Below are 18368 nucleotides of genomic sequence, written 5' to 3' on the forward strand. Positions count from 1 at the left end.
AGGGACCAGAGATTGGAGTTCACACGAGCACTTGCCATGGAAACAACGATAAAACAAAGACAGGCTCGCAACATCTCTTCTGTGGGAGAGAGATTACAGGGAAGAGACATTGCAGGCAAGCATTATTTTCTAAAATTAACTTTTTAAATAATAAAACACTCCACAGAAATTTAAATTGTTAAGAAAACAAATAACTGTTTTAATAGCTGATATAATGTACATTGAAACGTGCATAACATTATTGTGTTGTAACTTGTATCAAACCAATGGGTCAAAGTGCATTGGTTGTCCAACCTGCAAAGGGTGTTTAATCCGAAAGCTGCTCTTAACAGAAAAAGCCTTTTGGAATCAACACTCCTAACCTCCCCATGTTAAGAACGGTTTTTGGAATAAACACCCTTTGGAGGTTGGACAACCAGTGCACATTGATAAACCAATGTTGTGTTTACATGTTTAGAATGTTCTGCCCACGCAAGGAAAAAGCAACACGGATTTGATTCCATTGCATGTCATTTACGTGTGCGGGAGGAAAAAGTTAGCGATGCGTGTATAATGTCAGTAATTCTGAAAGCTTTTGTTAGATCTCACCGTAGCAAAATTTTAAGGGTTCCACTATGTAATTTTAATAATAGTGAGCGATCATCAATACTTCGAAGAGGCTGTAAATGTTTTTTAGCAGAATTGCATTGTGTGTAGAAGTTGATTTCTTCTTATGTGTGTGTGTGATTATCAAGTGTTAGAAGAGGTTATATTTTTTATACTAAAGTGTAGTATCTGTTCCGATGCTACACTTCACCTTTTCTGTCCTTGGTCAGTGGAAGAGAAATCGTCCGTGACTAAGACAATTTTTGTCTTTGTTCCTATCCAGAGTGGCCCTTTTTCGGGGAAGCGGATTTTCCTTATATTAAAAATCAACCTATCCTGCCTTGACAAAGTACAAAATAGACTTCGTGGCTTAGTGGGGGATGCCCTTTTCTATTCCCTGCAACCTCTCTCCCACAGAAGAGACGCTACAAGCCTATCTTTGTTTTATCATTATTTCCATGGCAGGTGCTCGTCTGAGCTCCAATCTCTGGTCCCCCCTCGCCAATCTTTTACAAAAAACACCTGTCTAGCTGAATCCACTGTCAAAAACTTTCCCCACTCTTTATCTCTGCCTAAATCAAAACGTAAATTCCATGAACAAAGCTTCTTTCTTAGAACTGCATACCTGTGGAACTCTGTTCCGTCTGCGTGCTTCCCTCCTGACTACAACTTGAATGTCTTCAAGTCCAACGTAAACAAATTCCTGATGAACCGCCCCATTAAGTAGACACTCTAAAATATCCACACTAACATACTGTATTTACAATAACCCTTATCCATGAGTGGCTTCCGGGCCTTGATAAGTGGCGACCACCTTGTAAAAAAAAAAAAAAGAAAAAGAGTATAACTCTGCCCTCGTGGGGATGCAAGCAAATAAGAACATTAGGATAATGTTAAGGTTACCAGTAGTTACATTTCGGTTTTTGAGCAATTATTATGGTTGTTTTTGTAGCACTATTGTGTCCTGTAGCAAAGTTTGTTTTTTTTTCATTAGAGTATCTGTTATTAATTTGTTAGGTGAAAGTATGCAACAGTAGCTAAATAGCACGCCCTCCTCATGTTTGTAATGGGTCGCTAAATGACACACGATTATTTCAATTCATTAAATGAATAAGTTCAAAAAGAATGTTACCAAGCTAGAAAGTATGAATATAAAAATAAGCGAACATTATTCATCAAACCGCGGCATATATATATTGTGCAAACATCAGAATGAGGAAAGAAAGTTTTAGCCCCAAAATTATTTAATGGATATTTCTGCATGTTAAAACCCGTGTAAATGTATTGGGCAAAAAAATAAAGTGGCTTATCAAAAAATTTTATAACGGTTTCAACGATGCCGGGTTACTGCCAACTAATTCTCCATCCAAAACAAAACGGAAAAATGTTTTTGTACAGTAAATCAAAGAAAGGGAATTTTTGTGAAAAAAAAAAAAAAAAAAAAATCAGAAAATAACAGTTGGCAATGAAAAGAAAAAACAACAACAAAAAAAAAACAGTTTTATAGTAGGCTGTTTGTTTCCAGAGAAATGATATTTGTCCAGCAAATCCAAGAAAGAGAACTTTTATAAAAAAACCCAAAAACAAAAACAAAACAGAAATTCACAATGAAAAAAAAGAAATATAAACAGTATTACGGTAGGTTGTTTGTTATGATAGAAACGATATTTGTGCAGTAAATCAAAGAAAGAGAACTTTTAGAACAAATTACTCAAAGGGGAAAATTAGGTATCATTGCGACACCATATTTGAATGGTATATTAGCATTCGTTTAGCATGTGGAAACTGTTAATCCGGAATATAATGAGGTTATTTGCTCAGCAACCAAGAAGGCTAACATGCTTGCCAGTCAGTTTGCCTCCAACTCCACATTGGACTCTGCAAACCACCCCCTCCCTGATTTTCTTTGGACAGATGCCACACTAGACGATCTGAAAATCACCCCTTCTCAGGTGCATGCTATCATAAAAAATCTTGACACTGCAAAAGCATGTGGACCTGATCTCATCCCGGCTGTGCTATTAAAAAAGTGCTCAGCCGAAGTAGCTCCAGTTCTTTCCAAACTTTACAATAAATGCCTTAATGAATTTTGCTTTCCTGCCTGCTGAAAAACTGCTTCTGTGGTACCAATTTTCAAGAATTCTGGTGAAAGAACTAACCCAGTAAATTATCGCCCCCATTAGCCTCCTCCTACTTTTCGCCAAAATATTTGAGTCCATAATTAACAAAGCCCTAGTCCATCACCTTACAGATGCTAAACTTCTGACCGACCAACAATACGGATTTAGGCAAGCCCATTCCCCAGCAGACATCCTAACTGCAATCTCTGAACGTATATACCATTCACTGGATAAAGCAGGGGAGGGTAGAGCGGTAGCTCTAGATATATCTAAGGCTTTTGACAGGGTATGGCATGAAGGTCTTTTCAGGAAAATCAGATCATACGGTATCACTGGAAGAATACTTAACATAATTAAATCCTTCTTAGATAAGAGAAAAATCCAGGTTGCCCTCGACGGTTGTACATCTAAACAATATAATATAAATGCGGGATGCCTCAAGGGTCTATCCTTGGACCTCTATTATTCCTAATATTCATAAATGACCTCCTGGACAAAATTGTCTGCGAGATGGGTATATATGCTGATGACACCACACTCTATAACAGACATGACAGGAAAACAAATGAACACATATCTAAAGAAAAGGCAGAAACACTAGAGGATGACCTCCGATCTGTAGTGGAATAGGGACAAAAATGGATGGTCACATTCAATGCTGCTAAGACTAAACTCGTTTCCTTCAATAATTACAAGAAACCTTCTCTACCACCTATAGCAATGGCCAATGACTCTTTATTTGAAAGTATATCTTTTAAACTCATCGGTCTAATGTTCACAGGAAACACAAGTTGGAACAATTACATTGAGAGTATTGCCAGGACCGCTACGCAGAAAGTAGGTTCTCTCTAATGTGCTAGAAAGCTACTAACACCTGAAAGTATCCTGTACCTCTATAAGGCTACCATTCGCCCATGTATGGAGTATTGTTGTCATATTTGGGCTGGTGCATCTGCTACTAGTCTCTCGCTCCTAGACAAGGTACAAAAGAGTCGCCAACCTGATAGGTCCTGAACTGTCAACTAAGCTTCAGCCTCTGTCCCATTGACGAAATGTAGCATCCCTCTGCCTGTTCTATAAGTACTTTAACGGTGAATGCTCTTACGAACTGCAAGCAGTTAAATCCCACCCCTTCACAGTTGAGATCCCTAAATGGAAGAGAGCCTTCTACTCCAGTAGTTTCTTCCTCAGAACTGCTAGACTTTGGAATTCCCTTCTGGGTTCCTTCTTCCCCAACTGTATTTATATGCAGAAGTTCAAGTGTATCGTGAACCAACATCTTGCTGCCCAACTCCCCACATAGTACCCCTGTAACTTATGTCCCTAATAGTGGCAATGTGCCTTGTTTGGAGTGAAAATGTAATAAAAAAAAGTTCTTATTAATAAAATAAAGTTTCTCTACACAATTCTGATCCAGACTTTCGTGCATCATTTCACAATTATATATGATGATGATGTACATAAATTGTTCTGACATTAGTTTCAATTTTTTTTACATGAGAATCACCACTTATTAAGACCCAAAGGCCACTCGAGGATAAGAGTTAATGAGTGTACGGTAGTCACTGAGACAACAGTGTATTAATAATTAGTTATGGAAATAGTGTAAAAAATTACTTAGGCGAGGGAGGGGGCTCAATAAGAACTTGTTTACATTAGACTTGAAGACAATCATATTGTAGCCAGTTGAAAAGGAGGCAAGCAGAACAGAGTTTCACAGGCAGACAGTTCAAGGAAAGAATCTTTGTTCATGGAATTTGTGTTTAGATTTAAGCATAGATAGAGAATGGGTGAAATTGTTGGCAGTGGTTGTAGTTAGATGAGTGTTTTTTTTTGTTTTTTTTTAAAGTTTGACAAAAGCTAATTTGTTATCTGTTTGCACGGATTATTAATTTCATAAAACAACGAAAAACGAAAAAGATGTGCATACCAGAAAAGTAAAAAAAAAAAAAAAGAGCAACGACATACTTTTACACTGCTGCTACTTGAAACCTTAATTATTTTATCGGGTCCACTGCAGAAAAAACGATGAGCTCGTGGGCATTCGTATTCAATACCAATGTAGACGCGTACCACCACCTCGCCTTGTTCTAGAAAAAAAAGGTAGAAAAAAAAAAAATGAAAAAAAATAATGCAGGATAGATATTGAAGTTGAGTGATAGAAAAGGCTATGATTAGTCAAACAGAACATTTTAAGAGAGGAAGGGTCATGTTTGAAATAGTTGGAAGTTTATAAACCCCATATTAGCAAGTTAAGAAAATTCTATTATCCTTTTAACAATCCAACCATATTTGACACAAATAAACTTCAGTTTATGTCTGACTTAGCTACAAACTTTGGTTCTTATTCAGAATTCCCCCCTGTATTAAAAAAACTAAACGAATAATCTGTACAACTTATGTAGTTATAACAAAATAAAAATATATACTTGATCAAGTAATTTTATTTTTAAATAAGAAAATTAAATTTAAATTAATTTTATGAGAAACTGAAGAGCGGCTATCTTATTCACTATTTTGAAAACAATTTAGAAAAAAAAACATAAGAATTTTTTTAGTTGATTTTAAAACACCACTTTTTTTTTTTTATCTGTGACTTTTTGGCTGTTTTGTTTTACTTTTTAAATTGTAATATTTGATTTTAATGGTTTTCAAAATTTAATGGTTTTCAAAATTTAATGGTTTTCAAAATTCAAGAAAACTCTTTTCCTGTCACTTTATTTAGTGATTTTTTTTTGCATACAAAATTTTTTTTATTTTCACTTTTACATACAGTAACAAGATATACTTTTTATTTGTTTTTACACAAGCAGTAATATGTTGCTACTTCACCCCTGAGAAACAATATCCCCAGAACACAAGATATTTTTTAATTTAATGATTTAACCCTCGTAGAAAGAAAAGAGAAAAAAAAAGGTTTTTGTACCTCTGACATCTTGATGAGTTGAAAGGGAAACAGAATGAAATAATTGATTTTTGGTCAGCCGTTTCTGTTTGCTCTTTTTGTTAGCTTCCCCAAGTCCCGGCCATTTGTCTCTCTCCATTTGAATGGTGATATCCCACGGCAATAAAAAATTGCTCCCATGAAAAAAACCAGGCAGCTCCAAACCTAAACACAAAACATGAAAACATAAACAAACGAAGAAACAAATTACGCACAAGTTGCAAGGAACGGTGCACCTTCTCCACGTGATGTTGCCTGTAATACCGTAACAATATTCACTCTAGGCAAGTTCAACTAGTTTCCTCTAAAGGAGGAAGTTTCATAAGAATATCAAATTCATAAGAGATCCCTAGTCATTTGTATGTCACCATCAAGATGATGTCATTAGATCTTGATATTTGTTGCAGGAACATGTCAACATCCTCCTACATACAGCGCCTGATATTTCCAAATTGTCACCCATTTGGTACTGACCTAGCTTAACATTGCTTAACTTCAGTGATCTAACAAGAATCAGCATGTCACTATGATTGCCTATAGTAATAGCACAAAGCTGGATACTCCACCAAACCAGATAAATGACTGTCCTGAAATCCAAGAAGATCACACAAGAACTGGATTAGGACCCACACTTTCTGTCTCATTGCTGCAATGTCACATCCCTGTGCGTGTTTTATAAGAACTTTAATGGAATGTGCTCTGATGAATTCATAGCACTTGTGCTTCCTTGGCATACATATTCCCGACTAACCTGACAAGCAGCAAAATCCCAACCCTTCACTGTTGCGGAAAGCCTTTTGCTCTAATAATTTTGCCCCTCACACTGTAAGACTTTGACTGTACTGACATGCACAAGTTTAAATATACTGTGAACAAACATCTTGCTACTTAACTCCTCACAGCACTATGTTAGAGACGATTCCAAATAGTCACCCCTTATGTCCAAGTGCCAATATGCCTTGCACGAGTGGTGACAAAAAAATGCTGATTAAAACTACAAAGATGAAATCTAAGATGGTTGAACACAAAACCATTTAAGAAAGGAATATAGAACGTATTTTAAGATGTTGTTAAGAGGTAGCACTTACCTTGCGTGTGATTGTATGAAGATGTTTTTCCAATCATACAAAGACTCCAGGATGAAAATTTAGGTAATAACCCAGATGGGGAATCAGAGTTGATCATTCCAGGCAGGTACTCTGTTGTTGAATGCTGCCGATCGAACACACGTTCTACTTCTGTGGAAATAGAAAACAAAAAAACATAAGTTTGTTTGTGTTTAATGACCTTTCGACCTTTTTGTGGTCATTTAAGGTCATGCAGATTTTCGTGGATATTTTGATGTATTTTTGTGTGTATCAAGATTGGTTGGTTGTTGGTTGTTTTATTTTTGTGTGTATCAAGATTGGTTGGTTGTTCGTTGTTTTATTTTTGTGTGTATCAAGATTGGTTGGTTGTTGTTTTACGGCATATCAACCCTTTTCAGGTTATTTAATGCCAAATCCAAAGATTTTGAAGAAAAATTTTTTAACGGAATATATTTATTGTTTTCAAGTCAGTTTCTATTTAACCCATAGTTGGGACCCTAATATGTACTATGACTCTGGGTAGCTGGGAGCAATGGTAATTAAAGGGTGGCTCCACACTCCCCAAAGCCTGCAAGCTGGGGCCTCACCACTTGATATAGTTTAAGGTCATATCCAGGACCTCAAGATTGGGAGTTTTATATTTTGTTAAATAGTTTTATTTCTTTCAGAAAGTCTTATTTTAGTTAGTTCTATTTTAGCAAAGAGTTCTTTGAGATTGGGTTCATGAAAGTATTTCAGTAAAAACAGTTGACCTTAGCAAGAGTAAGTCGACTAAACCTGTTACTTCTGCACATGTGCAAATATACATTTATAGCTTGAAGTCGCTTAATTTTTAAGTTTTCTTATCCGTCTGTCAATAGATCAAATGGTAATAATTTAGACTGGAGTGCTAAATGTTTTCGTTTTGATGGCACTCAAGTCATGCATTTTTTTAAAAACTTTTGAAATCATCTATATATATATATATATATATATATATATATATATATATATATATTGCGTACAAGATGGTTGACACAGATTTTTAATATCCTTTTTCAAAGACATTAAAAAATTTTTCAAGGCATTCTCCAGACAAAATTCAAGTTTTCAAAACAAAATTTGATATGTAAACAATGATGTAATAAACTAAAAAACTTAATTGACAACAGAAAAGTCATTTTCATTTTTTTCATCAAGTAGTTTTAAAAGTCATACAGTTATTTTCATGAAGTTCTTTTACGTGCAACACAACTGGACAACTATTTACAACTTTCATTCATTTTGTGTTTAGTGCCAGCCATGTACAATTTCAAGCCACTCTCATCCATTTTGCTCAAAACAAATGCATTCTGCATACACAAAAATATGCTTCTCGGCAATAATATTCACATTCTTTGACTCACTTATATTTGTCCAACCAAATGCGATTAAATGTTATTTTCTCCATTGTAGATTAGCCTACACTGTTTCACTTTTAAATTTTCAATTTCCAGGATTGTGGATACAAGTATTATGTCCCTTTTTCACGAAACAACTTGATGTTAGATGGAAAAAAACCAAGTAGTTTCATTATAAAAGGGACGTAACACTTGTATCGACAACAATGCAATTTCAGAAAAATGCGTTTCGATTTTATTTTCAATATTTAAAATATAGTTTAATGATATTTTTATTAATATTTAAAAAATAATTTAATAGTATTGATTTTTAATATTTTGAAAGATTTTTACTGGGCATAAAGAATATGATTTTCAAGGCCCTTTCAGGACATTTTCAAGACATTTTTCCATATTTTCTCAATAACAGAGATGACAGGAAAACAAATGAACATATATCTAAAATGGCAGAAACATTAGAGGATGACCTCCAATCTGTAGTGCAATGGGGACAAAAATGGATGGTCACATTCAATGCTGCCAAGACTAAACTTATTTCCTTCAATAATTACAAGAAACCTTCTCTACCACTAATAGCAATGCCCAAAGACTATCTGAAAATACATTTTTTAAACTCCTCGGCCTAATGTTCACAGGAAACATGAGTTGGAACAATTACATTGAGAGCATTGCCAGGAACGCTGCGAAAAAGATAGGTTCTCTCTGCTGTGCTAGAAAGCTACTGACGCCCAAAAATATCCTGTACCTCTATAAGGCCACCATTCGCCCATGTATGGAGTATTGTTATCATATTTGGGCTCGTGCATCTACTACTAGTCTCTCACTCATAGACAAAGTTCAAAAGAAAGTCGCCAACCTGATAGGTCCTGAACTGTCATCTAAGTTTCAGCCTCTGTCCCATCGACGAAATATAGCATCCCTCTGCCTGTTCTACAAGCACTTTAACGGTGAATGCTCCGACGAAATGCAAGCACTTGTACCCCCCCCCCGACGTAAATACCCCCGACAAACCCGACAAGCAGCAAAATCCCACCCCTTCACAGTAGAGATCCCTAGATGTAAGAGAGCCTTCTACTCCAGTAGTTTCTTCCCCAGAACCATTAGACTTTGGAACTTCCTTATGGGTTCCTGCTTCCCCAACTGTACTGACATGCAGAAGTTCAAGTGTAACGTGAACCGACATCTTGCTGCTCAACTCCCCACATAGTACCCCTGTAGATTATGTCCCTGATAGTAGTCCCCCCCCTACATCAAAGTGGCAATGTGCCTTGTTTGGGGTGAAAATGTAATAAAATAAAAAAAATATATATTTTCAAGGATTTCCGAAAGTAATAATAGAAATAAAGCCCTTTCAAAGCAAAAGTTAAAATTCAAGGAATTTTCAAGTTTGTGTGAACCCTGCACAAGATAATAGAGAATCGTTTCTATAAAAATCTGTATGAATTTAAATCTCATATTTAAATATCATATTTTAATATCATATTTTAAATATCATATTTAAATATCATATTTTAATATCATATTTTAATATCATATTTTAAATATCATATTTTAAATATCATATTTTAAATATCATATTTTAAATATCATATTTTAAATATCATATTTAAATATCATATTTAAATATCATATTTAAATATGATATTTAAATATCATATTTTAATATCATATTTTAATATCATATTTAATCATATTTTACGATCGGGTAATGCTGAGTGGCCTACTAGTATTATCTATGAAAAAATGCTAAGATCAATTTTGAAAAAGAACATGTCAGTTATGAATAGGGCTATGACAACAGCATATTCTTTTCATTGCTTTGACGCAAGTATATATCCGACACAATCAACTGAGGATCACATCACTCTAGATAAAAATATATATCAATGGATATATATAAGTTAAATGGATATATATACCTGAGAATCAAAATAAGGAAAGAATATGCTGTTGTCATAGCCCTAGTTATTAGACGACATATTTCCAACTGACATTCCATTAAATTGTCAAACTTTTCAAAATCAAAGCCATAGAAAATATAGATCAATGAGTCGCTACGATCAACAGAACTAAATTTATCACCAAAAGTATGACCTTTGACTTTTGCCGTGATCGTTGCCTTGAAATCAAAAAATATAAATCAGTTCTAAGTTAAACCACAATCGAGATTCTGATCAATTTTGGTGATGATTTCAGAATTCACCAACAAAATATATAACAACAGAACTAGAAAATGGAGCTATTAAACCTGACAAAAAGAAAGAAGCAACCTTAGTAGAAGTTAGTGCCACCAATGATTTATAAAAAAATCTATAATGAACCAGAATTTACAAAACAAATTTTTTTTTTAAATATATAGCAACCCAAAATTCATCAAAAGAATCTATAGTGACCTAAAATTTATGACAAAACAGTCTCCCAAACTGCGTCCATATTTTTCCTAAAACCAGGTATTTTGTCATCCTAGATTTAAAGAGATTTGTTCCATTACATTACCTGGTTGGGTAAGTCTAATTTCTTGCTGGTGGCTATTTCCAGGTTCTGCCAAGCTGTCATGGTTTAGGGTTGTTGAGTTAAATAAATCACTTCCTCCTGACTGACCTATTTGAAGAGAAAAAGAAACATTTCTGAGGAGAGTAGGAGTGAATGAAGGACGATTGGTAGGAGGGATGAACTGCAAAGAATTCATAAAGTCAGAAAAAGTAAAGAGAAGGTAAAAAGAAAGAGAAGGTAAAAAGAAAGGAAAAAAGGTAAAAAGAAAGGAAAGAAGGTAAAAAGAAAGGAAAGAAGGTAAAAAGGAAAGAAGGTAAAAAGGAAAGAAGGTAAAAAGGAAAGAAGGTAAAAAGGAAAGAAGGTAAAAAGGAAAGAAGGTAAAAAGAAAGGAAAGAAGGTAAAAAGAAAGGAAACGTAAAAAGAAAGGAAACGTAAAAAGAAAGAGAAGGTAAAAAGAAAGAGAAGGTAAAAAGAAAGAGAAGGTAAAAAGAAAGAGAAGGTAAAAAGAAAGAGAAGGTAAAAAGAAAGAGAAGGTAAAAAGAAAGAGAAGGTAAAAAGAAAGAGAAGGTAAAAAGAAGGTAAAAAGAAAGAGAAGGTAAAAAGAAAGAGAAGGTAAAAAGAAAGAGAAGGTAAAAAGAAAGAGAAGGTAAAAAGAAAGAGAAGGTAAAAAGAAAGAGAAGGTAAAAAGAAAGAGAAGGTAAAAAGAAAGAGAAGGTAAAAAGAAAGAGAAGGTAAAAAGAAAGGGAAAGTAAAAAGAAAGGGAAAGTAAAAAGAAAAGGAAAAAGAAAGGAGAGAGACTGTAAAAAGGAAAGAAGGTAAAAAGAAAGAAAAAAGGAAAGACAAAAAAGGAAGGAGAAAGAAAGTCTCTGTTTTCTTCTCAGAGAAACAGGCAAAGAGCAGAAGAAAGAGAAAATGATTTAAAAAAGAAAAGCAACAAAACTTAAATAAAAAAGGTGAATTAACGAATGTAATGGTGGTGGTGGTATTGGTGGTGGTGGTGTGATAGTCAGGATGGTTGGAAGCAAAAACAAACCCCCAAAACCATTTCTTACCTAAGCTTAAAGCGAGGCTTAGATTTGCAATACCCTGGGCGAGATCGGCTTTGGATGCATCCCTCAGGTGGAAGCAGCCATTTGACGTGACAAGTGGGGAAGCTACAAAACAATCCGTATCTGGCTTGAACACAGGAATTTCAATATGCTGCAGCGATGAGCAACAGATTTTCTCAAGGGAATCGTAAAATTCAAAATTTGCTGCCTGCAAAACAATTTCAACTTTGTCTTAACATACAAACATAAATCGGCAAAAACAAAAATGTTCAGATTGTCTGTTTATTATATGCAATAATTTCATTAACATCTAACATTAATCTGATTCTAAGAACAGGGACTACACTTTTATCTTAACCTAAAGGTTAAGGAATCAGAAAAAATGGTTTAATCACATTTTTACGCAAATGAAAAAAAAAAGGAACTGATTTAATCTATTAGTGTATTATTGGTTCTTGTCCCAAATTCCCTCTTCATAAAGAAAAATCTGTATGATGTATATATTTGTGACAAAACAAAAATATCATATTCCAAAAATCATAAAAATTGATAAAGTTGTTTTATTTAAAAAAAAAAATTCTTGGTACTTGTACAGTTTAATCAAGACATTAAAAAATGAAAATATTGAAAAAAAGGTTATATTGTACGTATCCGTTTTGAACTGAAGATCTCCGAAAAAAAATTTCAATTAATTTGATAGAGTAGTTTTTTTTTTTACAGTGGAAAAACACATTTTTATACGAGCGCGTTGAAGGCAGACATCTTGGATTAAAAAAAAAAATTTTGTTTGGATTTTAGAAATGGCACGGGGAGATAACTTAGTTTAAAGCGTCGGCACTCCCTCCCCATTTTTAATAACTACCTTTTCTTCCTAAAAAAAAAAAAAAAAAAAAAAATCAAACCTTTTGCTCGGTATCATAAATTGTTTTTTCACTGTAAAACAAAAGCTACTTAATGAAATTAAGTGAAATTTTTTTTCGGAGAACTTCATTCCATAACAGATCTGTACAGTTTAAACTTTTTTGATATTTTCATTTTTTAATGTCTTGATTAAACTGTACAAGTATCTAATTTTTAAGTAATTAATGGAAATTAAGTCACGTATGAATTGTTCAATTATCTCCCTTCATTTCTTGCAATATTTTTCAAATAGTCCAGGGTTTTAAAAACATAAATAGGTGTTAAATAATGCGTGTGAGATCTTTAGATCCAAACATTTTTGTCTGCCTCTCTCTTTAGCCATCTTTTTATCCTTCTCACTTTTCAGATTCCGTATTTTTCCCTTCTCTCTAGCCCTGTCTTTCGCTTCTGCCAACCCATTCCTCTCTTTGAAAAAATAATAATGTAAATAATTTACTTCGGCTATCCCTTTTAAATGTAAATATATGTTTCTATATGTTAGATATTATATATTTGGAGCAACATTAATCAAGAATATATAAACTTTGTGGGTCTTTAGTTAGTAGTATTTGACTTTAGGCTGGACATACACAGACAACTACCCTTTATATGATAAAAGATTATAATTCTAATAAATATAACATTTTTTAAAGAACTTAAACTGATGTTTTTAATCTAACTCCCCTCGTTTCTTAAAATAAATTTTTCCCTATTAAAAAAAAAAATGGACATTGTGATGAAACCACTCAGATTTTTTTTTTTATTTACAAATAAAAATTCCAACAAAAAAATTATATAAATATTAAAATGCAAAATAGTTATTTCTATTTAAAATAAAATGTTTATATTTAATAGAATTATAATTTAAATGTAAATCAAAATATGTAAGTGGTTTCAGTTCCGTATTAGGAGTGTTGATTTAATTTATATAAAATAGAATACGTATCAAATACATTTGAAAGCCAAATCACAACACAATATTATGAAATAAAATAAATATTTTACTTGTTTTTTTACAAGTAAAATATTTATTTTATTTCATAATATTGCGTTGTGATTTGGCTTTCAAATGTATTTGATACATATTCTATTTTATATGAATCAAATAATTCTAAAGAATGAAATCATTTTAAAAATACAATTTAAAATGATACGGATATTATCTTCGCGTTTGTTTAAAATTGTAAATATAAAAAAAACAACATATCCTACATGAAAAGAATAAAAATTTAATATAATCTTTCTTTAAATTTTTTGCCACGTTAAAAATCGATGTTATGATGAAAACCCAAACACAGTTTTCATCATAACATCGATTTTTAACGTTTATAGATGCACTATGCGTCAAAAGTTTATAGATGCACTATGCGTCAAAAGTTTATAGATGCACTATGCGTCAAAAGTTTATAGATGCACTATGCGTCAAAAGTTTATAGATGCACTATGCGTCGAAAGTTTATAGATGCACTATGCGTCAAAAGTTTATAGATGCACTATGCGTCGAAAGTTTATAGATGCACTATGCGTCGAAAGTTTATAGATGCACTATGCGTCAAAAGTTTATAGATGCACTATGCGTCAAAAGTTTATAGATGCACTATGCGTCAAAAGTTTATAGATGCACTATGCGTCCAAAGTTTATAGATGCACTATGCGTCCAAAGTTTATAGATGCACTATGCGTCAAAAGTTTATAGATGCACTATGCGTCAAAAGTTTATAGATGCACTATGCGTCAAAAGTTTATAGATGCACTATGCGTCAAAAGTTTATAGATGCACTATGCGTCAAAAGTTTATAGATGCACTATGCGTCGAAAGTTTATAGATGCACTATGCGTCGAAAGTTTATAGATGCACTATGCGTCAAAAGTTTATAGATGCACTATTCGTCAAAAGTTTATAGATGCACTATGCGTCAAAAGTTTATAGATGCACTATGCGTCAAAAGTTTATAGATGCACTATGCGTCAAAAGTTTATAGATGCACTATGCGTCGAAAGTTTATAGATGCACTATTCGTCAAAAGTTTATAGATGCACTATGCGTCAAAAGTTTATAGATGCACTATGCGTCAAAAGTTTATAGATGCACTATGCGTCAAAAGTTTATAGATGCACTATGCGTCGAAAGTTTATAGATGCATTATGCGTCAAAAGTTTATAGATGCACTATGCATCAAAAGTTTATAGATGCACTATGCGTCAAAAGTTTATAGATGCACTATGCGTCAAAAGTTTATAGATGCACTATGCGTCGAAAGTTTATAGATGCAATATGCGTCAAAAGTTTATAGATGCACTATTCGTCAAAAGTTTATAGATGCACTATTCGTCAAAAGTTTATAGATGCACTATGCGTCAAAAGTTTATAGATGCACTATGCGTCAAAAGTTTATAGATGCACTATGCGTCAAAAGTTTATAGATGCACTATGCGTCAAAAGTTTATAGATGCACTATGCGTCAAAAGTTTATAGATGCACTATGCATCAAAAGTTTATAGATGCACTATGCGTCAAAAGTTTATAGATGCACTATGCGTCAAAAGTTTATAGATGCACTATGCGTCGAAAGTTTATAGATGCACTATGCGTCGAAAGTTTATAGATGCACTATTCGTCAAAAGTTTATAGATGCACTATTCGTCAAAAGTTTATAGATGCACTATGCGTCAAAAGTTTATAGATGCACTATGCGTCAAAAGTTTATAGATGCACTATGCGTCAAAAGTTTATAGATGCACTATGCGTCAAAAGTTTATAGATGCACTATGCGTCCAAAGTTTATAGATGCACTATGCGTCCAAAGTTTATAGATGCACTATGCGTCAAAAGTTTATAGATGCACTATGCGTCAAAAGTTTATAGATGCACTATGCGTCAAAAGTTTATAGATGCACTATGCGTCGAAAGTTTATAGATGCACTATTCGTCAAAAGTTTATAGATGCACTATGCGTCAAAAGTTTATAGATGCACTATGCGTCAAAAGTTTATAGATGCACTATGCATCAAAAGTTTATAGATGCACTATGCGTCAAAAGTTTATAGATGCACTATGCGTCGAAAGTTTATAGATGCAATATGCGTCAAAAGATTATAGATGCACTATTCGTCAAAAGTTTATAGATGCACTATGCGTCAAAAGTTTATAGATGCACTATGCGTCAAAAGTTTATAGATGCACTATGCATCAAAAGTTTATAGATGCACTATGCGTCAAAAGTTTATAGATGCACTATGCGTCAAAAGTTTATAGATGCACTATGCATCAAAAGTTTATAGATGCACTATGCGTCAAAAGTTTATAGATGCACTATGCGTCAAAAGTTTATAGATGCACTATGCGTCAAAAGTTTATAGATGCACTATGCGTCGAAAGTTTATAGATGCACTATTCGTCAAAAGTTTATAGATGCACTATGCGTCAAAAGTTTATAGATGCACTATGCGTCAAAAGTTTATAGATGCACTATGCGTCAAAAGTTTATAGATGCACTATGCGTCAAAAGTTTATAGATGCACTATGCGTCAAAAGTTTATAGATGCACTATGCATCAAAAGTTTATAGATGCACTATGCGTCAAAAGTTTATAGATGCACTATGCATCAAAAGTTTATAGATGCACTATGCGTCAAAAGTTTATAGATGCACTATGCGTCGAAAGTTTATAGATGCACTATGCGTCAAAAGTTTATAGATGCACTATGCGTCGAAAGTTTATAGATGCACTATTCGTCAAAAGTTTATAGATGCACTATGCGTCAAAAGTTTATAGATGCACTATGCGTCAAAAGTTTATAGATGCACTATGCATCAAAAGTTTATAGATGCACTATGCGTCAAAAGTTTATAGATGCACTATGCGTCGAAAGTTTATAGATGCAATATGCGTCAAAAGATTATAGATGCACTATTCGTCAAAAGTTTATAGATGCACTATGCGTCAAAAGTTTATAGATGCACTATGCGTCAAAAGTTTATAGATGCACTATGCATCAAAAGTTTATAGATGCACTATGCGTCAAAAGTTTATAGATGCACTATGCATCAAAAGTTTATAGATGCACTATGCATCAAAAGTTTATAGATGCACTATGCGTCAAAAGTTTATAGATGCACTATGCGTCAAAAGTTTATAGATGCACTATGCATCAAAAGTTTATAGATGCACTATGCATCAAAAGTTTATAGATGCACTATGCGTCAAAAGTTTATAGATGCACTATGCATCAAAAGTTTATAGATGCACTATGCGTCGAAAGTCGGTTGGTGTCGATCCAGAGGCATCCGTTCAGTTTTGCTTATTTTGTGAGGTCAGTAAAACCTAACTGATCCATGTTTTTTTAATTCTAGGAGTCAAATATTTTTGTTTTTTCATATTTTGTTTAATTTTATTTTTTAAATGTAAGATTGGATCTTTATTAAAAGACGTGTTTGAAGGCTTAACAAGGCAGAAAGCAGGACAATTGTTGAATATAGGATATGTAAATTCATAATTGACAATATTGACAAATTCAATAATTTTCTAGAAAAATATTTATTTACCGGTGTGAATGGCTGTATCCATGATATGAAGAATTTTTGGAGATATACTCCCTTGTCAACAGAAAAGAAAGAAAAACAGTCCTGAGAGTTGGATCTATTTTCTTTATCTGAAAATATCCTATTATAAATTTTCGTACTGTCCATGTGTGTGTGTGTGTGTGTGTGTGTGTGTGAGAGACGCGGTTTGTCTCAGCCTACAGGCAATCCACTCAGGCAAGTTAGGTACCGAAATGAAGCTTATGACCCAGCGGATGTTCTATTGATATTTATATGCATGTATGGCGTATGGAAATGCAAAAAAATAATGATTTACTACACAATGTTGTATTTACTGGATATTTTTCCGGTACAAGGACTCAAGTTTGCCCAGCTGGGCAAACATGGGTGCTGGTCTGTGAAAATTCTGGAACTTCATACCATCAGCAACAACAGGATACAGCCATTCACACCACTAAATAAATATTTTTCTTGAAAATTATTGAATTTGTCAATATTATCAATTATGAATTTACCTATCCTGTATTCAAGAATTGTCCTACTTTCTGCATTGTTAAGCCTTCAAACACATCTTTCAACCTACATACAACACTTCAAGCAAACTATAAACTCCTCAGATATATATATATATATATATTGGATATTTGGCAGGTAATCCCAGGAAGAGAGACATTCGATGGGTTGCATACACGCAAATTAATCCCAGTTGAGGAATGTGAGTCTTTCCACCATTGTATATTATAATGCATAAGAAATATCAGTCAAAGTATCCGAACAATAGACAATGGAAATAGTAAACATTCCAGAGTGAAAGAAGATTTACATAAATTGACACAACAGAAAGCGAAGGTCAGACACAAAGAGTTGGTCACAGAGCGGGGACAAGCTGATACATTTTTATTCACTGTCAAAAAAAACCTGCACCCCCCCCCCATGTCTTCACTGATGTCAACACCCGTCATATTAAATCGAATAAATTGTCATTGGGAATAAACAAAATATTTTTATAATCCAGCTGTGTAGTGTTTTATTCAGGTGTATATATATCGCATATAGTGACAAAAAGTTGATTTAGAAATTATATAGACCGAAAAGCACATTGAAAGACTAGTCGCAGCGAATATTTAACAGATGGCAAGTACTCGTCTGAGCTCCAATCTCTGGTCTCTCCCCCTCGCAAATCTTTCATGAAAAACACCCGTCTAGCTAAAACCACTGCCAGTAATTTTTCTCACTCTTTATCTGTGCCTAAATGAAAACGTAGATT

The 18368-nt window shown here is 33.6% G+C and overlaps 1 protein-coding gene across 1 annotated transcript in view; it reads right to left on the reverse strand.

Moving 5' to 3' along the window:
• Positions 1-18368, reverse strand: part of LOC145241970 (nonsense-mediated mRNA decay factor SMG8-like) — a 123087-nt gene that overhangs the window by 16088 nt on the left and 88631 nt on the right. Inside the window, exons 15-19 of the mRNA XM_080104838.1 lie at positions 11662-11866; positions 10613-10717; positions 6738-6887; positions 5632-5814; positions 4674-4795 (exon numbers count right to left, since the gene is read on the reverse strand). Coding sequence (XP_079960964.1) covers positions 4674-4795; positions 5632-5814; positions 6738-6887; positions 10613-10717; positions 11662-11866 — 765 coding nt within the window. The remainder of the gene's footprint in view (positions 1-4673; positions 4796-5631; positions 5815-6737; positions 6888-10612; positions 10718-11661; positions 11867-18368) is intronic.

This window comes from Euprymna scolopes, chromosome 21 (assembly GCF_053919585.1).
Source record: "Euprymna scolopes isolate OS-2025 chromosome 21, ASM5391958v1, whole genome shotgun sequence".
In the NCBI taxonomy this organism is placed as follows: Eukaryota; Metazoa; Mollusca; class Cephalopoda; order Sepiida; family Sepiolidae; genus Euprymna; species Euprymna scolopes.